The sequence below is a fragment of the Triturus cristatus genome, chromosome 4_1 (assembly GCF_964204655.1).
Source record: "Triturus cristatus chromosome 4_1, aTriCri1.1, whole genome shotgun sequence".
In the NCBI taxonomy this organism is placed as follows: Eukaryota; Metazoa; Chordata; class Amphibia; order Caudata; family Salamandridae; genus Triturus; species Triturus cristatus.
Window position 1 is genome coordinate 501,639,104 of NC_140585.1, and position 26,209 is coordinate 501,665,312.

At 44.7% G+C, this 26,209-nt stretch overlaps 1 protein-coding gene across 1 annotated transcript in view; it reads right to left on the reverse strand.

Annotated features, from left to right (window-relative positions):
* Nucleotides 1–586: 586 nt before the first annotated feature.
* Nucleotides 587–26,209, reverse strand: part of ST8SIA1 (ST8 alpha-N-acetyl-neuraminide alpha-2,8-sialyltransferase 1) — a 551,780-nt gene continuing 526,157 nt past the window's right edge. Inside the window, exon 5 of the mRNA XM_085652735.1 lies at nt 587–4,815. Within this exon, the coding sequence (XP_085508861.1) occupies nt 4,341–4,815 (475 nt within the window). The 3' untranslated portion in view covers nt 587–4,340. The remainder of the gene's footprint in view (nt 4,816–26,209) is intronic.

Here is a 26,209-nt window from a genome sequence, read left to right on the forward strand (position 1 = left end):
AGTTCATGTGCACTTTGGGAGTGCAACCCACTCCTCCCCTGCTCTGGCCAGCCCCGCCCCCACACTGCACTCAGGCTGCATGCAATAGGAAAAATAAAATGACAATAACGATACGTTATTGTAATTTTATGTTTTTATTTTTGCTCAGTGGGGCAATGCTGCTGAACCTTAGTGGAGGAGCCGCAACTGATCCTTGCAGTCAATAAATTAGGGTGGTTAAAAAAACAGAGAGACAGGCAGAGGGAGCACCAAGCTGGTAGGCAAGGAAGAAAGTGGTCAACATTGTATGAGAAAGAAAACAACAGGAACCCAAGCAGTTGAAGTGGTGGAAAGCGGTGGAAAGCTAGGAAGAAACATAAATAATTTGGGAGCAGAAGGGCAGAACTACGATGGGCTGAATCAAAATGAGCATAAAAAGTAGAAGTGCCATAGATCTGAGAGGAAGCTGTCTACACATTCACATTTGAAAATTCACTTTCTGAAGCCTTGCACCTGCTTATTAAAATGAGTGATACACAAACAGCTGATTGTTTCAAGAATGAGGAAATTTAAATGACTAATTGAAAAAATTCAATACAAAGAAAACTGCATTATGCCATTGCATCATATTTTAATTTTCTAATCAAATAACCAATGATATGTAACTTTCATGAACAGTAAAATTAAATAAAAAAGATTACCTACCAAAGACCAGCAAAAAATATTTTTGACAGTGGAACATTCCTAGACAGTAACCTTTTCACATTTTTCATATGCAAAGAAACCTATTTTAGTTATATGTCAGAACATCGTTGACAAAAATATCGTCTGGCATAACTGTCCTGTCCAAGATATTGTTTACCAAATTGATTGTCCCTCCGAGTGTAATTTTAAGTTATTAACTCCAAAAGGTTGATTATTTTGTAAACAACATATAGGACACAATATTTTGGTCAGATGAAATTTAGTTCATGATATTCTGGTGCCTTATCCTTATTTTACCTTTTGAAATACCAGGGAGCAGATTTACCATTACTTTAAGCAAACACTGGCGTGACGCAAAGCACCAGCAGGGATTTGCTGTCCAGCGCAAAAGGTACTTTCCGCTGGAAAGGAGGCTTTTTCACAACACTAAATCTACTTTTTGCTCTTTTACATTAACGTGCCATTTCTTGTGGCTAATCATGGCAAACACCCATAAATTTCGATGCAAGGCCTAGGGCCTCATTTACAACATATTGGCGCAGGGCAGCGCTGCAAGGCTTTTTGCAGCGCTGCCCTGAGTCAAAAGGGAAGGAATACACTGTATCTATGAGATATGGCACATGCCTGTCCTCTTTCACAGCGCTGGTGCACAAATGGCTGCCACGCACCAATGCAGGCACCATTGCACAATGGTACAAGGGTGCCTACGTTGAAATCAGGTTGCTTGTGCAGGAAGGGACACCTACCTTCACAAAAACAATTGTAATGCCTGCCCTGGGGAGGCACAGGGTTTTGACCCATTCCCAAATTTACGCTGTGTTGTAAATCTGAGAAGGTGTCAAAAACCATGGGCGCTGATTGGGAACATCCACCACAACCCCATGGCCTGGCTTTACCAGGCAGTGTGAGGCAACACAGCGATTTGCACTGCACTGCCTCACACCATATCTACAGGGCCATGAAAAACCACACAAGACCCAGTAAAACACCAGAATATTAAAAAGTGACGTTCTTGCAGCACACTGGGTTTGTAAATAAGGTAGCCTGACCGGACATTGCATCAAAATCTAAGGCCTTCTGGAAGCAAGCACATTCAACGGGGAATGTAGTGATTTACCGCAAAAGCTGAAGCACTGCAGCACAGCGCACATCCAATGCGTCGGGCCCTTCTCCATTTTTTTATGGATAACATTTTGCACCAGAATGTTATGCTCTCAGTACAAATTGCATTCTGTACAGCACAAAATCACCTCTGCACCATGATGCAAGGCTTTGAACGAAGCAAAACAGCCTACTTGTGTGCCGGCTCAGGAAATGGCACCCACAACAGGTCATCTTTGCAGACTTGCTCTGCACTGTGCTTCCCTGTGCACAACACAACACAGCACATCTGTGTACTGTGCTGCGCAGCTCGAACTCTGCAAATCTGGGTGCACCTGGCAAGCTATTAGGATTCATTTTGCATCCATTCCCAGTTCCTGTTCAGTCTAGGGGAACGCATCATGGTTTTTGGTGAGCTCTTCGCTGGTTACTCAGTGATCATGACCGTCATTGAATCAATGGGGAAATATCTTCACACTGATCAATGTAATTCCACAGTATTGCTCAGAATTACAAATAATTATGGAGAATTCTAGACATGCTTGCATGTTAGGTGACAACTTCGGGTTGTATTGCATTGGGATGAATCCACAGAAAATTGTTTTCAGAGAACAACAAATCATAAAGTAAGAACCGCAGAGGAAATCCAACAAGGAGGGAAATCCAACAAGGAGGCATTCGCATTCCCCAAAAATACGTTTGGTTGTATATTGGCGCTAGATGTCGACCAGATGACGTGAAGGTGGGATGTTCTGGGCTGCTCACATTACTGGGTTGAAGTCAGCTTTGGTTAGAATTCTCACTCAAATGAGAAATTGGCATTTTGGTAAATAAAATACAAACAACATTCAAAACCAGTACCTTAGCTTTCAAGAACTAACAGTAGAGCTTATTGCGTCTCGAGAGATGTGGATCCGATGAGATCTGTTCACTGACCGTGAAATCAAAAGGAATTCAGTCCACGCTGCGACTGAAGCATTCAGAATGCGGCAGGGGTTTCAGGAAAAGAAGAGCAGCACTCACATACACACAGACACGGCAGGGTCAGCAGTTTCACACAACTTAGGGAAGGATGTCAATGCATTCTCTGAAGTCTGATGCCTGCGCTTTCCCGTGAAAAGCAGACACGTCATCTCCCATGCTGTGCTGTATTCTAGAAATGCATGCTTCCGGGGCTAGGGAATGCAATCGGCAATGCAGGAGTCATGCACATTGTTCCATTGCAAAGGGCCTCTTATGGCCACCACTTGCCACAAAAAAAGTTGCGCTACATCATCTTGAATCTATGAAGACACATAACAAAATGCTGAGCACTTCACCCATAGTTAAGTACTGAATTGCGTGCACGTCTCTATGATCCTTTCGGCATAACCTTACGTGGTCTGTCTGAAGCAGAAGTGCTCTTGACTAGGGACGGCATTGGGGCACAATAGGTCACAGTCTGCCGTCAAGCTACATATTTTCGTGGGTCTATGGTTATAGGTTAACAAAACATGAACATGTATTGTGGACACTAAAATAAACCTGGAATACACATATTATCCAGTGTTTAGCTTCTGCTCCAGCATTGAGACCCAGGAATCAAAAGGGAGGCACGAGAATTCACATTTCCAGGCACTGCTAGCAGTGATGATTTAGACCATAGAGTTATCTGGTAAGGTGGCAGCACTAATATTCGAAATAACATTGCTGCAGTTACAGTAGTATAAATATTGAGACCACCATAACTTTTTACCCGGGGGCCAATAATATCGAAGGATAGGAGGACGGAGTTTGAAGAGAAGGGTGTGGAATCTAGCGGCTTAATGCATTCGTTTAATATTTTAGCCACTAGTTATGGCCCAATAGCGGTGAGAAGGGAAGAGCGCAAAATGGAATAAATAAGGCAGTTAATAGGAATAATGGTGACCCAAAGAAGAACAGTATGAATTGGACGTTTCCAACATATACATTAACATGAGACATTTTGGTCATTGTGTGCTGAAACGGCTATCTAAAAAATAATATTGCATACGTGAGGTGGACTTCCAGCAGAATAATTTCTTTGATCTTGAAATTAGGAGTACATTCAGTTCTGTAGTTGCCGAGCTACAGAATAAATAGCCCGTGTAAAGCAGCAATCCAAATCAGAAAACTGTACAGCTGCCAGGCCAGATCAAAATGCCCAGAAGTGTTGGCACTGTAAACAAAAGTCATTTCACGGCCTTATCCCCTCGCTCCACTTTGCATTTCCACCGCGCCCCACCCAATAATGCCCTTTTAATCCTGTACCAATAAAACTGAAAGCAATTCTGCAAAGCGCAAATTTGTTCTTTCAATAAATCGAGTCTTGCTCTTTCTTCTTTCGCACAAAATCATGCTGAGCTTTTTTTCTTGGCTGAGAAAACCGTAGCTAGAGTCCAGCGTGGCTTCTCCAGCTGCCTTCTTGTCGGAAAGAACATTGTTTATTCCCAGTCCGTGCAAAATCCATGTAAATTATTTAGCAGTTTCTATTTTTCTCTCCAAAAGAAAGCAACGATTTCCATCACAGCACCACCTGGTGGCTGGATGGATTTTTACACATTTGGGCCCTCACATTGCTCCAACTGCATTCGTAAAACCCCACTTTTATGCAGGAACCAGAGCTGCAGAAACTCCTCTGGCATGGCATGGAAGCTGGTGTCGGGCAGCATATTGTCATAATAATGATGAGTGATAGACTTCCCAAGCAAGTCCATGGAGAAAGGCCAGAAGCCATAAATCGTTACTTCCTCACAGAGGCCAAGGGCGGCACTAACAAGGAAGAGCCCTGTGGAGAGACGCTTCCCGTGGACCCCCTTGCCCTTCCAGAACTTGCTGATGGTGCTCAAGAAGTCCGGGTTGGCAAACAACACTGACTGGTTGGCACTGACATCTGCCAGGCTGTAGTAGACCCTCAGGGAGGGCTCGGTGCCGCCCTTCATGGAGAAGGCTGGCATGTAGACGTGGCTGTGGTTGTAGATTGTGACGCTGTTCACAAAGGCCTTCCTGGACCACAGCAGGTTCTGGAACCTAAAAAGACAACAGAATCGTGAGCACATGTTCACCACATACAATTTTTGCAGAGTTTTGCTATTGAGGACTTCTCTGTATTTAGATCAGCGACTGTATGGCACTGATTTACATATTTGAGAACACTGTAAAACAAGCATTTGCAATGCAATGGGTCTCGCATTTTCGAGAGTCTAAGCTATTGGCATTGTAAATGACAATGCCTTTTATGCAGCTGCTTTGATAATTAACACATAAATAAAAAGCATTGTCACTTACAATGCCAAAAGCTGAAACTCTTGTAAATGAGAGACCTATTTCACTTCAAAGAAGCAGTCGCTATTGTCCCAGGCTGCTAGAAAAGTGAAAGCATGCATGGCATGCTGAATGTTGCAGGAAAGCACGTTGAGCCTGCAGTAGGAGAAACTCATTAAAGAAAATAGTGCCTACAGACTAAATAAACATACAGTGTAACAACAGAAGTAAAAGGCCCAGTCCTCATGGGAGGTTACAAATGAAGACAAGGCGGTACTGAGGAGGGACCAACAGGCCTATTAACGAATCAGAAGCCAGCATTTACAAAGGACAATGACACAAGCTAATGAAAAATATGGGCGGAGAGTGAGCGGAGTCCATACTCGAATAGAGCATGCCTCAAGCCTGGGCAGCGCATGGCTAGAACTAAAAAGCCTGATAATTCACATTTGTGTTGTCCACTGCAACTCACAGACAAAGTGCGTCACTGTTTCATGGCTTGAGATATCTGGTTTAAGTTATAAGTTTAGTGCAGTAAAGCGATGCTAACTTTCCTTCCACATTATGATACAATTTTCAAAAGGTACTGCACACGCTTCTTCTTCAGATATGTAGCCATTTACGATAGCTTTGGAAAAATGCATTGAAACAAGTAAGGCTGATATAAGAGTAATATTAGCCGGCAGATGCCTAGATAAATCATGAACAGGTTAACGTATTGCACAGCTGTATTTGAACTGCAGTCACCAGGAAACAAATGGAACACACAAAGCTCTCTCTTTAGTGTTGTAGCAGAAAAGAGATTGTGTCGAATTGTTATATGCGTGTCTCTTTGGGCGACAAATGATAGACCTCCTCACTCTCGCAAACTCTCACAAGAAGCCACTTGTAGCAAGATTGCACAATGTCTCCCTCCATACTTTGCAAGGCATGTGCTAAGTTTCATAAACACATACTTTGCATGGGACATGATACACAGTAGCAGGAAGTGCATATTTACTTTAATGTATTCGTACCGCTTGGTTATATGCTTTTTACTGTTATTAATTGTAAGACACAACAAGTGTACCTCAAATACAATAAAATATACAGTGTAAACATATATCGGAAGGTAAACCATGGGAGCCTACACTCCATGCACAAGCCAATCTCCAATTTACTTATTACAGCCCAGTTGTGACGTCCCAAATCACTTGTAATAAAGAAATGGCATAGCTTTTTAAGTGTACTATTACAGTCGAGGTTCGACATCACGAAGCGTACTGCTAGCAGCCAAGGTGAAAAGGAGGTCACAGTGCATAGTTACTGCAGTATAAACAAGGGAAGCAGGATCTGGCGTTTCCTTTTTCCGATATGAATTTCTAAAATGCTTAATTGATCAGTAGTAAAGAGATATTTACGTCAACATGTTTATTTTATTTTCCCCAAAAGGTAGAATCTCTGCATATTTCTGCACAAACGGAGTCACATCATTTATTTATCTTATTAGCATTAAACTAATTCTAATATTGTTTGCAAAAAGTACTAACTGCTTCTTAGTATGTACAGATTCCACTTCTATCTCTTATGTCTGCTGAGAACACGATTTAGTAAGACAAAAATATTTAAGTGGTTTGTAGAAACAGTGATGGAGTGACCATGTAGTGGCGGCTCGCATAGGGCGTGCTGTGGGGCGGTAAGGCGGGGCTGTGGAGAGGCGGGGGGGAGTAGTAAACTCAGACATACAACGAAATGGAGGAACGTAATAATTACTTTCCTCCATTCCGTCGTATGTCCGAGTTTACTACCCCCTCCGCCCTGCCCCTCCCCTGCCTCTCCCCCGCCCCACTGCCCTGCAGCACGCCCTATGCGAGCCGCCACTGGTATTAGAAGAATAACATGCCCCTTGCTGTCCATTAAAAGGATATTGCACATCTCCTCAGAGTTCACGGCCTTATAGTGAAATGTTGCCTTCAGCCTCATTCCTTAGTATGGTCCTGGAATCCATTGGTGACTTGCAATATACTTATAATGTACAATAGGGGTTACTTTATCTCATATATATTAGTAAACACTCCCCCACTTTAAGAATATAAGTTGAGTGAACTGTGAACCTTGTCATCCTTATACAAGCCATTTATATCTAAAGGTATTTCATCAACACCCATGAGCAAGGGTGCCTAAACAGATACCATTTTTAGGTTAAGTGTTATGAACGCTGCATGCAGTATTCTACCAAATCCTTACAAAAACTCAAGAATAGGCAACTCGGTTGAATCATGTAAAATTAATAGCTTTATTGTTGGTTAAGCTGCCAGTTTCATACTTCAGGAATCTGAGTTTAGCTTCAGCGCCATGTTCTTCGCCTGCCACTTGCCTCATTACAATGCATTATGTTAGCCCATGTGTCCCATTAAAAAAGATTTATTGCATGCATCCTATTTTTTTGCTGAGAATATGAACAAATAGAGGCTACCAAAATGTGCAATAACACAGCGTTGTAACATTTTTTAAAACCTTCATATACTATGGGCTTCATGACGAAAACCCCTTTAACTCAGACAGGACTGGGATTCCTGTTTTCAGGCCCATCACAATTTCAAAAGATACCATCTGCTTCAACCAGGTGAAATCTATGGGAAGAAAGCCAGGGACACATTAGGAATCCCTGCAGCAAGTGGATGTGGAATTACCAATGCCACCAGGTAATTCCTTATTCCTCAGCGGAGAGTCAATAGTGTTTTCCCAAAGGAGGCACTGGATTACTACTTTGTTAGAAGCCTCCACCTCAACTAATCATCTGGGATCTCATAAAAGTGATTTGTAGAATGAAAGCCCAGGCTGGATACATGTTGTTCAGCATAACATGAAATTAATTACATATCCTGCTACTATACTGAAATACAGCTACTGAATTATGTGCACTAGATATATGATAACAGCTAAGAGATCAAAGAAGGAATGGGAATGTAGAGTGCAGTTATTTCTACCTGTAGGTGTGCAGTCCAAAGAAGGGAAAGACTGGATCAGCATCGAGTATGAGGTTTTTCATCACCCAGTAGAAGGTTATTCTTTAAGAAGTCATGTATTGATTAATGGTGAGCGTAACTCGCATAATTTAATGTAGCGTGCATAATTACGCGAGCAGAGAAATTATGCATTTACCGCTATTTCCTAACACAAAATGCCCCCTTGCATTCAAAATGAGTGCGAGAATACATTTTGCGCTAAGAAATAATACTAAATGCCACAGAACATGAATAGCGAGCATGAGCACCCAGCATTTGCCACTATTTTCTTATCGCAAAATGCCCCCCTTGCATCCAGAATGGGAGGAAGAAGGCATTTTACACTAAGACATAGCACTAAGGGGCATATTTACAAGCCCCTATCGTCACTGACGTTGTGATGGCGATAGGGACTTGCCTTATTTACAAGGCAGTGTTAAGCCACTTAACATGGCTTAATGCTGCCTTGTAAATAAGGCACCCTTTCTCGCTGTGTTTAGTGTGAAAGGGGAGGTCAATGGGTATTGTGGTGGACGTAACACTCATTGATTTTTACCCTGTCCCCTATATACAAGGGCAGCGTAAATAGGATGCAGTGCCAAAATTAAGACCAGGGAAAACCTTTTCTTAAACAGGCGAAATGAGGAGAAATGCTTTATGTCTCCTCGTTTTTGTCTGTTTCAGTGTGTGCTGCCTTATGCAACACACATAGAAACAGCAAATTGCCTATGACTGTTTATGTGCAGGGTGGTCCTCCTTCCTGCACATAAACAATAATTTAAAAAAAATGCAGTTTTGCAATTTCTCTGTGTGCCACATTAAGCAGCACACATAGAAGTTACAAAACTGCATTTAAAGATTGTTTATGTGCAGGATGGGGGACCTTCATGCACATAAACAACCTACCTCTCAACACAGGCATCCTTGCACTATGGTGCAAGGGTGCTAGCGTTGGCGCAAGGCAGCTAAAGTTAGTGGCAGCGCAGGGGGAAACGCAGGGTTGCACCATATTCTGGTTAATATGGTGCAGCCTTGCGTTTCCAAAGTGACGAAGCGTGTCGTTAGCCTTCTTGGCTTAACGACACGCTTCAACACATTATTCTAAATATGCCCCTAAATGTGCTGTTGTCGGTAGAATTTCCCCCCAACTAGCTTCTTCTAGCGCTATTTTCTTAAGGCAAATGAACGTGTGGATGCAAAATGGATGCGTAGATGCATTTTGAATTAAGAAATAACGCTAAATGCAGCAGAACACAAATAGCTAGCGCGAGCAGCCACTCGCATTCGCTGAATGTGCTCTCGAGGTAAGATTCTTTTCCCCAAATTACTCTTAACTACGCAAGTAGGCTCAATTGTGTTATTTCGGTAATTCTACGTCAAACAGTAACACAGAATTACCAAAATTACTCCGGTGTAATTGAAATGCCGCCAGGCCTACTGTTGCTTGAGTGTTGACAGTCCACTACATTTTCCAACTTAAATATGACTTTGTACACCGAGGTTTTAAACGCTAAGTGGGCCTGAAGTCAGAATCCCCGGAGGAACAACAAAACATCCACCCATCCTTCCACCTTTTCTTCCATTCTTTAGTCACACAATAATTATTGCAACTGAAAATGCATGCAGGAATGAAGGATTGCTAATAGAATTACAGAATGTTACAGGTGAAAAAGATTGCTTGTCCAATCTCACATGCCCTTTGTGCCCAGTTCTTGACCCACAGACCCTACTGAGTCCCCCTCTTGTACTGTTGCATACTGTGCTTTCTGGGTCCAGGAGTAGCCATCTAGTAAATGCAGCCTTCTGATACTGTGATAATTGCTCAATAATAATCAGTCCATGCCAGATGTGTTTATAATCAATCACACATCTGTTCATAGCTCCCACCCATCACCCATCACCTGCTAAACATGGGCAATTTCCAGGGGTCATCAACTTTTGTGTGTTTACAAGGAGGAAACACCATTTCCTCGGGCAATCAAGAAGTGGATTTAACAGACCCTCTCAGCTTCTAGTCCTTGACACATGCTCAGAATTGACTTGTTCCTGGGCATGAGAGAGCCTTCAGTGAGTAATAACCATCTAGGTGGAGGTGACTTTCAAACTATGCGCACATGCCTATTTGCAATAATTGTAAGTGGTTGAATGTTTAACTCACCCAGTTATTACTGGGTACTATAAAAACCTGATAAAATTTCCGCCAGTCAAACCTGCCAGAATTTAACAAGTACAAAAATGCAAGGTAAATACCAGGACATTTTATCTTTCATGATCATTGTAACATCCAACACTAGTACACTCTTTATGAGCAAAACACACAAGCGGTTCGCCCTATGTGGGAAGGGTATGCCCAGACGTGGGTCCCGTGCTCACTACGCCGCTGGAGTCAAGCTATTCTGGCTGAAGAGCGGTGAAACCCCGAAACCGGTCCTAGGATGCTTGATTCCGGTCCAGGGAAGACACGGCTTCGTAGTTCGGGCTGGACTGTTCCCATGAGGCACAGGTTCAAGACTGATTTGCATATGGCCATGTCTGAACTGGGATGGCGTGGTGAGCAAAATACCGATGGATTAAACCCAGATCTGTGACTGGGGGTGAATGTTTTGCCAATGTGCAACATTCCATCCATCATCTTGTGTGTTTTGCTACACTCTTTATAAGGCCATCAATGTACGGTAGAGCTACCTCATGATAGTTGACTTTTCTTGCTCACAGTATACGATGGGTTTTCACACTAGGACCATGGGGGCTCAAATATTTCTTTATGTTTCATTGAGACATGTAGAATTTTTCACCTGGTGAAAATGCAGCAGGTGGCATTTTTATAATGTGAAGTACAACCTGTAATCTAAGGCTGTAATAGGTTTCCGTACTGCTCGTTGGATTCTTTGTGGATGGCAAAAAGTCTGAAATCTGCTCCAGTTCAAGATGCAGACTCACAGGAAACACTTACACATTTTAACTGGGGCCTTAGTAGTGATATCTACATGTTATATCCTTATTCAGTGAGCTGTTGTTTCACTTTATGTGTAGAGCACTTGAAAGGCTAACTTGTGGTCTCTCTGTTGGAGAAAGAAAGGGCTACCAGTGGCATCCTGAGTAAAGGGGCTATCGACAAAAAGAAGTACCAACAACTGTTCTCTCGAGCACTACAGAGAAAATAAAGGCGAAATTATGGGACACTATGCGCAAAGGTAGGTATACATTTTCTTTGGTTACACTAGTGAGGGGCAAAAATTAATTCCACTGTAATTCCAATAGAGCACAGCAACTAGAACAATCTCTTCTTTTGCCTCCTTATAAAACTATAAAGACCATTGTAATATACTATACAAATCCCTTTTTAGATCAAGCCGATCAGACAGATGGTTTGCCTTGTTCATCATGTGTTTGTGCCTCACCTGGAGCATATCTTCTTTACTTATGTCCTTCCTCTGGTCACATATACACATTCAGGGAACAACCTTTTTTATGTTTGCTTAAACACTCCATGAGAGCACGTGTTTTCAGCTGTCTCCGTTATGTGCTTCTCTCCTCCCACAGGAGCCCATGTTGTGCTCTCTCACTCATGCGTTGGGCCATTTTGCTATCACTTCATGCACAGAGTTTTCTCTAGTAATACTAAGCTCATTAACATTCTGCAGAAGCAATCTAGGATTATCGAAGCCTTTCCCATCCTCTTTTTTTGCATGTAGTGAGAGCAAAATTGCCAGTTTTTATATGTATTCTTTACTCCTTCAGCACTCTCTGTAGTTACTGTAGGTCAGCAGCATTTTTTTACCCCACCACCACTCTTCCATTGCTCCCCAACCCTTCCGTGTAAACCCATGGCCTGCGGGAATCTTCTGTCAATCACAAGAAACATTGATTATCAATTATGTGGTAAGTCACAAACTCTTCTTCCGAGGTGTGTGAAGCTATGCCTGTTCAAGTTGTGGCTCTTTGTGAGAGAACTTTCCAACCCCTTAAATGCCCTATGTGGTTTATCATAAAGAGGCACCAATTTGGGTTTTGTTTGACTTCCTACTAAAAAGCATCAACCATTTTTCTATCAACCATGTGTCTAGGGTCCTATTTTTAATTCCTTGTGAGAGTATTCTTTTTTATCCTCTTTCTTGCCTTGATAGTTCATGGATAGCTGGGTAATACATGAGTATTATTTTAGAATATTCTTTACATAGACAGTGTGTCTTTTAAAAACGTTTTGGTTCCGGGCTGTTGTTTCCTAATAGACCAAAGCCCTAGCCCATCCTACAAGTGGAGTCATTTAACTAGTTCAGCATGCTTGCAGAGCACCAGTGATGCCTTATAGAGATTTGAGCTACTTCCCTCCAGGAACTGTTGAGCGTGGCTGTCACCCAAAAGCCTCTTGTAAAAAAAAAAAATAATAAAACTCAGAAACGGGATTAGAGCCCACCCATTACTTACCTTACTTAGCATTAGTTGGCTTCAATGTCACTCTTATTTCCCTTGCTTCTCATTGGTCAGTTCTTCCAGCTTCCTGTTTTCTTCCTGTGTATATCGAATTCCATGGAGCATGGACCAAGTACAGTTTCCTGTTTGCTGCCAGTGTCCTTCCATTGTCATTCGTTTGCAGAGGTACATTCTTTTTCTAGTGATGCACTTCATAAGAAAGCATCATTTTGCATGCCATCTGTCCACGCCCCTCCTATCCTAACCACATTCCATGGGCGCTTGCCCTATCCCTCCCACCACCTCCTTCCTGTCACTGCTTCAGCCCCCCAATCTTGTCCCTCCACCCAACTTCTTCCCCTTGGCCCCCATCATTGACTAACTCCCCTGTCCTTGCTTGTCCATCCCCGCTGTACTCTTGTTATTGCTCCCCCTTTCGCCTTCCCCCACCACTGCCACCCTCCCACAAAAAAATAGCACTATGGCCACATCAGAGCACTTTTATTTTTTTAACTTTCAACATGGTTGAAAGTAAAAGAAAATAAAAGCACTATGAAGAGGTCAATGCTAGATGCCCTATTGCTACTGGAGTCTGTCTTGTGAGGACTTCACCCAGGCATAGTACATAAAAACAGGGACGCAGAAATTGCTGTGAGGAACGGCTAACCCTTCTGCATATATGTCAGACGAGGTATGAGTGGTATAGAACCGCTGTTAAGTGAAATAATTATTTTAACTTGTCAACATTTTACAATGTAGTCTGTGTTGTGTATATTCTTTAGCATCTCGCCATTTGCTTCACAATAGCATTTTGTGCTTTGTTTCAGCGTGTACACTCACTCGATAACAGGACAACTAATGTGTAGGTAGAGATTCTAGAAAGATGGTAGAAGCTGCTCTAAGGGATACTCCTGAACACCTTTTCTCGCTTAACTTCATGGCGTGCAGTAGACTATGAATCACAAAGGTCCTTTTGTAGCCAGGTATCACTAAAGCTATAAAAATCATATTGCACCGCCAGTATCAACTGCAGTGACTTCTCTGCCCCATTGGTTGCAAGCAAGGTCTCCAACCTTCCAGCTACCAGTGAGTAGCTCACCTGTCTGCAGCCCAGCTTAGTGAGTAGCTCACCTGTCTGCAGCCCAGCTTATTAAATTAGAAAGTTTTTGCTTGGTTGAATTAATATATAAAAAACAAATTGAAACTATACAACAATAATAATATTAGTAGCTCTCAACGTGTTTCATTGCACACAAGTAGCTCTCAGTGCAGAAAAGGTTGGAGACCCTGTTTAATGTGGCAAATCTAACTTTTGGCATTAGAGGCAGTCAACATTTTTGCCTTTTGTTAGTTTTGTATTAATGTGCACTTTTACCCTGTGTTTGTGCAATACATGTGCACCTACAGCATGCAGATGTACAGTTAAGGCAAGAAACAGTGCTCATTATGGCATAGTAGGGGCCCCGTTATTGTCGTCGCATCATTGCTTGCCCCATCCTGCCCTCCTCTTGCATTGTTGCTTGCAACATCGCCTTCCGCCAGGAAAAACAAGCCTTGGCAAAGCCAATAATTCTTGCCCATGTCAGAGCTATTGGCAATGTTTTATTTAGCCTTTTTGTGTGCAGCATCGTTGAAAGATAAGAAAAAAAGTGCTATTACGCGGCCAGCGATGATCCCGTCATAGTGCTTTTAGGTCTCGCCAGAGCAGCGCACATGCGCTGCCCTGGCGAGACTTTTGTAAGGGGCTTAAAAAATCTGACCACACGCTTGTGCGTGTGTTTTGTTTTTGTTCACAGGCTATTGGGCTTTGCGTACGTCTTTCTAAGAAAGTCAGCACACAATTGGGCAAAGGCGGGTGCATGTCCCGCCTTTGCTCCGCCCATGGCCTAATGCTTGCGGTTACCCGCACGGGCGCCATCTGTTTTGAATTATCGTGCCCAGACGCGTGCGTGATAATTCAAAACATATGGCTCGCTGTGGCCCGCGCGTGCGCACCACTCGCATGCTTGTTATGTAAAGGGCATGCTCGCATGGCAGAAAGTCATGAAGACGCAGCAAACCGCATTTCATCTTAAAAGTGTCACTGTGGATAATTCTGCAATGTTTTTATTACATTTCATTAAAAATCACGCAATTTTGCGCCTCCACACAGCATGTACTAATTGTCCGTCTCTCCACTTCTAAGATTTGCGCTCTCTACCACTCCTGCTTATTATTATACCACAGCGTCTCTGCAGGCGCCTCTTTCACTATCTCCCCGCATTTCCTTCTGTTCTCTCTGCCCCACTACTTCTCCATATCACACTAATTTTTCAAGCTCCTCTGTTCCCTGCCACCTTATTAGCATTTTGGAAGTGGTGATGAAGCAGCGCACGAGATCCCGGGGTCATTAATTCGGTGGTGGGGCATGTGCTCATCGCCATTGAGATGTATCTCTGAGCGGGAGATTAAGGCTGCGTTCTGTGCAGTGACGCGGCCTCCAAGGGGAAATGATCTGTCATCTCTCCCAGGCATTGATGAGAAGAACCTGAGGGGCGGAGGGCAGTAACGGGGGGGGTCCAATGCTTCACCCGATAGCGTCTCTGGAGACGAGACATTTTGGAGCAGTTTGAGGTGATACGCTTGTGGCATCTGCCTGTCCCAGGCTGCCCTGTGTCCTCTCAAATCCCTGTGGTGCACTTAAATGGCGCACAAGAGACATTCGTTTGCTCATGACAGAGATACTATTTCGGTGGCAGGTGTTTTGCAAATAAATAATAATGCAGTGGCTATGTGGGCGTAGCGAATCAAACTTCTGCTACTTGCATATTATGTGCTGGCAGGTCATGGGTTTGAAACTAGAACAACCATCAAATAAACCCGTGCCCTAACATGCATTGTGCACATGGTGCTGGTGAGTTCGTTTTCATCCTGATCCCTCATCAGGTGTAGTAAGCACTATATAAATGACATTACACATACAATATAGACTTGGAGGTGCTCTAGCAGCAGCTGATTACCAATCAGTTCGTTCTTACTGACGGATGCTGCGCCTTCGGTGGGGGGGGGGCCACCCTGAGAGTTTGAAGTGCTTTCTATACGCATATCAGTAGTGGGTGCTCGTCTTGCAGAACGTCCTTGGTGAAACCTCTGTTATTGCTCACATAAAAAGTCTGCCTCGCGCATTTAAGTCCATGACTGCACCCTGACTGTTTTACTGTTCGCCATGGGCTTCCCGCCTATCTCTGAGCATGATGGCTTTGTGCTACAGCACATTCTCTTTGCCAGTGTCACTGAGATTATGTGGCAGTGGAGGACCAAATATACGTCAGTTTTGACAAACTGTGTGGCTAGAAAACAAACATATGGTGCATGATGTGGCACTATTTTGTCATTTCAATGCACATTAATGTTGTCTGGTCAAAAGTTTCACGTAATACGTAGCACTGAACACACAAGTACAGAAATTGATGGAGCATCTGCCAAAGCTCAGCACATGCCTGTCACACTTTTTTGGTGGTTACTTTTGATCCCTTTCGATTAGAAATTAAATGTGCTTTGCTGAGTGCTTCAAATGATAAGGCAGGTGCTATGTGGCGGATGTATGACGTTACAACGCACACTTTTACAACGCATGCACTTACAACGCATTTTTTACAACGCATAATCCATTACAACGCACTACACTTACAACGCATGACACTACAACGCATTTTAAAAAACTACCATTACAACGCATACCATTACAACGCATAATATTTAATTGCATTTAAGGTAAGTATTAGATAGTATAGGGGTAAAAATTACTTTTCTAACTCCAGGGGGTGCAACAGTAGGGTAAGTGTTGGATAGTATAGGGGTAAAAATTACTATTCTAACTCCAGGGGGTGCAACAGTAGGGTAAGTGTTGGATAGTATAGGGGTAAAAATTACTATTCTAACTCCAGGGGGTGCAACAGTAGGGTAAGTGTTGGATAGTATAGGGGTAAAAATTACTATTCTAACTCCAGGGGGTGCAACAGTAGGGTAAGTGTTGGATAGTATAGGGGTAAAAATTGCTATTCTAACTCCAGGGGGTGCAACAGTAGGGTAAGTGTTGGATAGTATAGAGGTAAAAATTGCTATTCTAACTCCAGGGGGTGCAACAGTAGGGTAAGTGTTGGATAGTATAGGGGTAAAAATTGCTATTCTAACTCCAGGGGGTGCAACAGTAGGGTAAGTGTTGGATAGTATAGGGGTAAAAATTACTATTCTAACTCCAGGGGGTGCAACAGTAGGATAAGTGTTGGATAGTATAGGGGTAAAAATTACTATTCTAACTCCAGGGGGTGCAACAGTAGGGTAAGTGTTGGATAGTATAGGGGTAAAAATTACTATTCTAACTCCAGGGGGTGCAACAGTAGGGTAAGTGTTGGATAGTATAGGGGTAAAAATTACTATTCTAACTCCAGGGGGTGCAACAGTAGGGTAAGTGTTGGATAGTATAGGGGTAAAAATTACTATTCTAACTCCAGGGGGTGCAACAGTAGGGTAAGTGTTGGATAGTGTAGTGTAATATTATGCGTTGTAATGGTAGGCGTTGTAATGGTATGCGTTGTAAAGGTATTTTTTTAAAAATGCGTTGTAGTGTCATGCGTTGTAAGTGTAGTGCGTTGTAATGGATTATGCGTTGTAAAAAATGCGTTGTAAGTGTAGTGCGTTGTAACAGTTGCGTTGTAAAGGTTGTTCCCCCTATGTGGCAAGTGTGGTTAATCCATTATTATATAGAAAACACTGCAGTAGCATATTCTTATAGCTGCAGTGGCATTTAGTTATACCCAGGACCGCTGAAATTATCTGACAGGAGACAACCAAATAATGTGTCGAAGTTAATAATATAATACAGCAAGAAAAGGTAAATTATGCAGCATATTTTTTAACATCATTAGTGCATTATGTTGTCATTTCACCCATGTTAATACTGTTATATCAAATATTTCACACTATTCGTAAGTCTTTAACATTTAAATACAACAATAAACCACAGAAGGGTGACCAGTCAACCTTTGGGAAGGTCCTTCCACTGTGCAGCAGCCCAAGTTGCTGCATTTTTTAGTACATTTTGATCTGTATGCGAGCACTGAAAAAAATGCAGTTCCTCATTTTTTAGGTCTCACTTATAACACTTTTTTATTATAACTTTTCAGCATGCAGCAGAGCACCCACACTGCTCTACAACATAGCTTAAAGACATTGGCACTGCTCTGGCTAAACACTTATAAGGTCCCAAAAGCGAGACCTATTGGCTATGCCAATGCTTGTTTCCTTAAATTCAGCCATGCTACACAGTAGCCACACTGCTGTATAACACCATGAAAACACATTGAGAAAGCCAATCTCTCTCATAGACGAGATGTGTTGACTTTGGCAATGCTTGCAGAATTTGTCTGATTGATAGATTTCACTGATTTCACATTCTTTGCAAATACGGAGGAGCTCTTTTTTCTGACTGACATGTTCTGAAAAACCTAGGGGCATATTTACAAGCCCCTATCACCACCACAACGTCATTTTTAGGTCGAGCCCAGCGCAGCGCGCATGCGCTGCCCTAGGAGAGGACCTCTTGGATTCAGTACAGACTTTTAGAAAACTTGTGCGTGTGGCTTTAGATTTTCCACACATTGTATTGGCCTTTGCGTGCGGCTTTCAAAAATGAAAGCTCGCAAGCGGCCAAAGGCGGGTGCATGTCCCACCAATAAATGTTTACTCCCACAGCCTCCAGCTTGCGGGAGCGAGCAGCGGCGCGCAGGGTGCCATCAGTTGGGGATCATGTTTCAAATTAGCGCGGTCGCTTTCACTTTCGCAGCCGCGTAGCCACGCTTGTTTTCCTACTTCTTATCGTGCTTGTTTTTCTTACATTGTCACTGTCTCTTAAACTTCCGCTTCTTTGGAAATATTAGCTAATTATCTTTTTACTCCTAACCTTTACCCCCTCATTTAAGGTGACATATAACACCCCTCCTAGAATGCGTCTTTGAGTGGTAATTAATTCTCCTCGCCCTCACTGGACATGCCGTTTATCTGGATTATTCATTGTTCTTTATTTAAGGTAACACCAACTCCATATGAACATAATTTCCTCGCAGTAGTGCATATGTCACCCACCCCCTTTATTTCTAATAGCTGGTCTGGGGTTAGAATTTCTCACCCTTAATGTTTATAACTGTTTATTTCCAGAGATCGTAAGCAAATGTCCCATCCGCTTAAAAGATAGTGTTTGGTGTACAGCAGTGCCCCTGCCCTGGGCTCCGTGCACTCCCTGCTCCACCTGCCACAGGCCTGTTTGGAGGAGGCTCCGCTGCGGACTTGGTAGGTGCTCTGCATAGATTAGTTTTGGCTTTTTTGTTCCCCCATCTGATTTTCCAGAATGGATTCTTATTGGGGAAGGGGGTAGCAGCCAAATATGCTTGTACGAGTGATTGTTATGGGTGGTGATATTTCTACTTTTGGCTGTCTGTCAGGGAAATTGAGTTGGCCACAAGTCACATGTTATCTTATCACCCATTGTTCTCTGTGAGAGACTGGGTTATATCCAGGCTTTGAGGGCATTTTGCTACTTGCTCTGCTGGCCAGGCTATAGCGCCGAGAAATGTTTCGCTGTTTTTTCGGTCTAGGAAGGGCCTGGGCGAGGGGTACATTTCACTTGCTCTCTAATTACAGGGGAAGATGGCCAGGGTGATTGTTGTATTGCAACTTGCAGTGCCCTCCTACCAGGAAAGGCAAGGGGGAGGGTTGTGGGTCGCAAGCAGTGCCATACTGCCAGCGCTGGCCTGAGTAAGGATTGTGCATCACTCGTGGTGCTTTGCTGCTAATTCTGGGTATGATGAAGTTTGTATGAATATTGTTTCAGGGGATGTTCCATTAAGCACACTTATAGTTAATTAATCCACCTTTCTGATCAGCACCCCCATGCAATTGCCAAAGCCAATAGCTCACCTATAGGCAAGACCTATTGGCTTTGCCAATGCTTGTTAAAGACGTTGTTGTGGTGATACAGGCTTCACCTTATTTACAAGGCAGTGTTAAGCCACTAAACATGGCTTAACGCCGCCTTGTAAATAAGGCACCCTTTCACGCTATACATAGCATGAAAGGGGAGGGCAATGGGTGTTGCTGTGGGTGTTCCACCACAACATCCATTGATTTTGACGCTGCCCCATATTTACAAGGGTGGCGTAAATATGGGACAAAATTGAGACCAGGGAAAACCTGGTCTTACCCTGGCCAAACGAGGAGAAATGTTTAATTTCACACATAGAAACAGCAAAACACATTTGATTGTTTATGTGTAGGAAGGTGTCCCTTCCTGCACATTAACAATCATAAAAAAAAAAATCACGTTATGTAACTTAATTAATTAACTTAACTTAATTATGCTTAATGCAGCAGATATAGAAGATTCAAATTGCCATTTCAGGTGTCCTTCCCTGCACATAAACAATCACTCCCCTTCCACTATAATGCAAGGGTGCCTGAGTTGGTGCTAGGCAGCTAAATTTAGTCCCAGCACAGAGGGAAACACAGGGCTGCACCATATTCTTGTAAATATGGTGCAGCCCTGCGTTTCTAAAGCGACGGAGCCTGTTGTTAGCCTTCTTGGCTTGACGACACGCTTCGCCACTTTCCTTGTAAATATGCCAAGTCCCAATTTGCCTCCAGTAGTGATCCACTAAGCTTGTCGCCACTTAGAAGTGTGTTTATTTTCATTTGCACATTTTCTGCGTGGAAGGCAAGAGAAAAATACTGTCCAAGCTTATCGGTTCTGGCAACACACTAGAACCAATTCCACAAACAACTGTATCAGTAATGTTTTGTGCCATAAAAAATCTTTTATCTGCTTGCTTGTCACAAATCATTGTTGATTTTAAGAACAAACAAGACATTTTACTGTTGCAACTATTGCTGTAGTAATATTCTTTCTTTTCTCACCGCTAGGCCAACCCTCTCAGCTGCAAAATGTCTCTGATGTTAAATCGTTTCTATCATCTAAGTTATAATTAATGGCCTCATCACCAGATGTACTCAGCAGAAATTCAGCACACATTTAATGGAACGAGTAACCTAGTCAACTATTAGTTAAAAATAGAAGTGTTAAATAATTAACCACATATTCTATTTATCAACTCTCCTTCTTTAAAAATTATATACTTTCTCACATGGTCTTCGGATTTTCTTCCTTTTGCCCACTACAATGTACATGCTAATTCAGCCCAATTAAAAAGGATTTAGCATTGTAGCCCTTACCTCTTCTACTGTCAGGCCATCCTGAGGCTGCAATACACTTGCATTAAGTAACCAGGGGGCATATTATCAAGCACGGCGTTAAAATTATCGCCGCTTTAGCGGCTGAAAACGGCCGCTAAAGCTGCAACAATGGGCTTGATAATATGCCGCAGAGAATTCCAATAGAAGCCCATGTTGACACCAGAACATGGGCTTCTATGGGAATTCTCAAGGGCATATTATCAAGCCCATTATCGCCGCTTTGGCGGCAGTTTTCTGCTGCTAAAGCGGCGATAATTTTAAAGCCGTTACTTGATAATATGCCCCTATGTCCTTGCAATTTTCCACTCCTTGCTCCTGCCTCGAGTGGTCGCTCCCCTGCCTGCTTGCTGCTGAAAGGCGGTATTGTGCTACAAAGCTGAGTGATTCATTGATTGTAATAGCGCCATAGCGTTTCAGCGTTTCAGAGTTGCGGTACTTATATTTGCATAGCGAAAAGATTTTAGAGCGTGTGAGCATTTAATTATTTATTTAAACAGCGCCAGGAATCATTATCATTTCCCACCGCCTGGTCACTGCTTCACCGGATGCTTGCTTGGTCGCTCCATTACTTTCCTGCATTGTGTAATTGACATCGTGTGCTATCGGCGCCCTGCTCTGCCCTCCCCTCCATTTTGGCTCTGTTACTGTTGTTGTTGTTCCCTTGAGCCCGCCACGCCTCCCAGCTGAGCCGCCCTCCCACTAACAATATAGAGCGCCCTCTGACCTTTGTGCTCCGTGATCCACTCCTTGCTCCTGCCTCGAGTGGTCGCTCCCCTGCCTGCTTGCTGCTGAAAGGCGGTATTGTGCTACAAAGCTGAGTGATTCATTGATTGTAATAGCGCCATAGCGTTTCAGCGTTTCAGAGTTGCGGTACTTTATATTTGCATAGCGAAAAGATTTTAGAGCGTGTGAGCATTTAATTATTTATTTAAACAGCGCCAGGAATCATTATCATTTCCCACCGCCTGGTCACTGCTTCACCGGATGCTTGCTTGGTCGCTCCATTACTTTCCTGCATTGTGTAATTGACATCGTGTGCTATCGGCGCCCTGCTCTGCCCTCCCCTCCATTTTGGCTCTGTTACTGTTGTTGTTGTTCCCTTGAGCCCGCCACGCCTCCCAGCTGAGCCGCCCTCCCACTAACAATATAGAGCGCCCTCTGACCTTTGTGCTCCGTGATCCACTCCTTGCTCCTGCCTCGAGTGGTCGCTCCCCTGCCTGCTTGCTGCTGAAAGGCGGTATTGTGCTACAAAGCTGAGTGATTCATTGATTGTAATAGCGCCATAGCGTTTCAGCGTTTCAGAGTTGCGGTACTTTATATTTGCATAGCGAAAAGATTTTAGAGCGTGTGAGCATTTAATTATTTATTTAAACAGCGCCAGGAATCATTATCATTTCCCACCGCCTGGTCACTGCTTCACCGGATGCTTGCTTGGTCGCTCCATTACTTTCCTGCATTGTGTAATTGACATCGTGTGCTATCGGCGCCCTGCTCTGCCCTCCCCTCCATTTTGGCTCTGTTACTGTTGTTGTTGTTCCCTTGAGCCCGCCACGCCTCCCAGCTGAGCCGCCCTCCCACTAACAATATAGAGCGCCCTCTGACCTTTGTGCTCCGTGATCCACTCCTTGCTCCTGCCTCGAGTGGTCGCTCCCCTGCCTGCTTGCTGCTGAAAGGCGGTATTGTGCTACAAAGCTGAGTGATTCATTGATTGTAATAGCGCCATAGCGTTTCAGCGTTTCAGAGTTGCGGTACTTTATATTTGCATAGCGAAAAGATTTTAGAGCGTGTGAGCATTTAATTATTTATTTAAACAGCGCCAGGAATCATTATCATTTCCCACCGCCTGGTCACTGCTTCACCGGATGCTTGCTTGGTCGCTCCATTACTTTCCTGCATTGTGTAATTGACATCGTGTGCTATCGGCGCCCTGCTCTGCCCTCCCCTCCATTTTGGCTCTGTTACTGTTGTTGTTGTTCCCTTGAGCCCGCCACGCCTCCCAGCTGAGCCGCCCTCCCACTAACAATATAGAGCGCCCTCTGACCTTTGTGCTCCGTGATCCACTCCTTGCTCCTGCCTCGAGTGGTCGCTCCCCTGCCTGCTTGCTGCTGAAAGGCGGTATTGTGCTACAAAGCTGAGTGATTCATTGATTGTAATAGCGCCATAGCGTTTCAGCGTTTCAGAGTTGCGGTACTTTATATTTGCATAGCGAAAAGATTTTAGAGCGTGTGAGCATTTAATTATTTATTTAAACAGCGCCAGGAATCATTATCATTTCCCACCGCCTGGTCACTGCTTCACCGGATGCTTGCTTGGTCGCTCCATTACTTTCCTGCATTGTGTAATTGACATCGTGTGCTATCGGCGCCCTGCTCTGCCCTCCCCTCCATTTTGGCTCTGTTACTGTTGTTGTTGTTCCCTTGAGCCCGCCACGCCTCCCAGCTGAGCCGCCCTCCCACTAACAATATAGAGCGCCCTCTGACCTTTGTGCTCCGTGATCCACTCCTTGCTCCTGCCTCGAGTGGTCGCTCCCCTGCCTGCTTGCTGCTGAAAGGCGGTATTGTGCTACAAAGCTGAGTGATTCATTGATTGTAATAGCGCCATAGCGTTTCAGCGTTTCAGAGTTGCGGTACTTTATATTTGCATAGCGAAAAGATTTTAGAGCGTGTGAGCATTTAATTATTTATTTAAACAGCGCCAGGAATCATTATCATTTCCCACCGCCTGGTCACTGCTTCACCGGATGCTTGCTTGGTCGCTCCATTACTTTCCTGCATTGTGTAATTGACATCGTGTGCTATCGGCGCCCTGCTCTGCCCTCCCCTCCATTTTGGCTCTGTTACTGTTGTTGTTGTTCCCTTGAGCCCGCCACGCCTCCCAGCTGAGCCGCCCTCGCCCCTCCCCCTCCACTATCCATATATGACAGTTGTTCCCGCGCGCAGCGTTCACGCGCAGCGCCCGCGCCCAACCCGCGCCGAAGGTGCGCCAAAGGTAAGCCCGTCTACGCCCGTCCGCGCCTGGACCGCGCCCAGCGCCAGACCCCCTGCCCCTCGCGCTGCCCAGCCCCCCCGCATTACCTACGATGCCGCCTCCCTCCTAGCCCTTAACCCCGGTCGCGCCCCCAACTGCGTCCAAGCCGCCCCTGGACAAACTCACGGTCCTTTCTCCTGCTTCTCCTGCAAATTCAGCGGCACCAACAACATCTCCACTACGACCACACCACAGATACCCGACCCCAACCACCTACAATGCATCTTGCTCAACACCCGATCGGTCCACAGGCACGCCATCGACCTATGGAATCTACTAGACACCACTTCTCCGGACATCGCCTTCCTTACGGAAACATGGATGAACGCTTCCTCCGCACCAGACATCACCATTGCCATCCCTGAAGACTATAAGATCACTCGCAAAGACCGTACCAGCCACACTGGAGGAGGAATCGCCATCGTCCATAAGAAATCCATCCGCATCTCAACCAGCTCCGACGCCAACCTCGCCAACTCCGAACACCTTCACTTCCAGATCCACACCGACCCCAAGACCACACTCAGAGGCACACTCCTCTACAGGCCACCAGGACCCCGCGCAAAATTCAGTGAAGACATCACGGACTTCATCACCCCACACGCGCTCCCCTCCAAAGAATACATCCTTCTGGGAGACCTAAACTTTCACCTCGAAAAGATCAACGACCACAACACCGCCACCCTCGTGGACAACCTCCCAGCAATCATGTCTCCTTCAGCCACACTACGGATCTCATCTGGACTGACCACAGCTGCGTCCACTTCACCTACAACAAGCCCAAACCCACCAACCACCTCCAACCAACTCTGCAAAGAAACTGGAACAAAATCACCACGGACCAAATCTCCGCATTACTCCTTCAAAACACCCCAGCCCTCTCTTCTAACGTTAACGAAGCCGCCGCCAACCTCACCCTATGGCTATCCAACACCGCTGATACCTTAGCTCCACTGAAAAAACGTCAAAACAAACCCGGCAACAAGAAGGCCTCATGGTTCAACGATGAGCTTAAGAAATCCAAGAAACTCTGCCGCTCCCTCGAAAAGGCCTGGAAAAAAGACCCTACCACCAGCACCAAGGACGCCTTCAAAAACGCCACCCGTACTCACCACCAACTAATCCGAAAAGCCAAGAAAACAGCATTCAAGGATCGACTTGACAACAACGCCCACAACAGCAAGGAACTTTTCAACATCGTCAAGGAATTCTCCAATCCCTCGGCCAACTCCAACGACATCACCCCCTCTCAAACCCTCTGCGACTCCCTAGCCTCATTTTTCCACAACAAGATTGCAGACATCCACAACAGCTTTGACAACCAACCCGGAAACCAACCCACCCCACCATCTGCTGTACACCTTCCCCCCGTGAACACCCTTAACGCCTGGAACCCAATCTCCACTGAGGACACCATCCGCCTGATGAATTCCATCCACTCAGGATCCCCCACAGACCCATGCCCTCACCACGTCTTCAACAAAGCAGACTCCGTCATAGCACCGCACCTCCGAGACGTCATCAACTGCTCCTTCAACTCCGCTACCTTCCCAGAAGACTGGAAACACGCTGAACTCACTGCCCTTCTGAAAAAACCCACAGCAGACCCCACCGAACTCAAAAATTACCGCCCCATCTCGCTTCTTCCATTTCCGGCCAAAGTCATCGAGAAAGCTGTCAACAACCAGCTCGCCGCCTTCCTCGAAGCCAACAAATCCCTCGACCCCTCACAATCTGGCTTCCGAGCAAAACACAGCACTGAGACCGCCCTCATCGCAGCAACAGACGACATTCGAACTCTACTGGACAATGGAGACACAGTCGCCCTCATCCTCCTTGACCTCTCTGCAGCATTCGACACAGTCTGCCACAGCACCCTTTTACAGCGCCTCAGAAACATCGGGATCCAAGGAAAAGCACTTGATTGGATCACCTCGTTCCTCACCGGAAGAACCCAGAGAGTCCGCCTTCCACCATTCAAGTCCGAGGCCTATGAAGTCATCTGCGGCGTACCACAAGGATCCTCACTCAGTCCCACCCTCTTCAACGTATACATGAGCCCCCTCGCGGCCATCGCACGCCATCACAACCTCAACATCATCTCTTACGCGGATGACACCCAACTTATCCTTTCTCTCACCAATGACCCCAGCACCGCCAAAACTAACCTACACGAAGGAATGAAAGAAGTTGCCGAATGGATGAAACACAGCCGTCTGAAACTGAACTCAGACAAAACTGAAGTACTCATTCTAGGTACGTCCCCCTCTTCATGGGACGACTCCTGGTGGCCGGAAGCCCTCGGAAAAGCACCCATCCCGACGGACCACGCACGGAACCTAGGCGTCATCCTGGATTCCTCACTCTCAATGAACAGACAAGTCAGCGCCGTATCCTCTTCCTGCTTCAACATTCTTCGCATGCTCAGAAAAACATTTCGCTGGATCCCC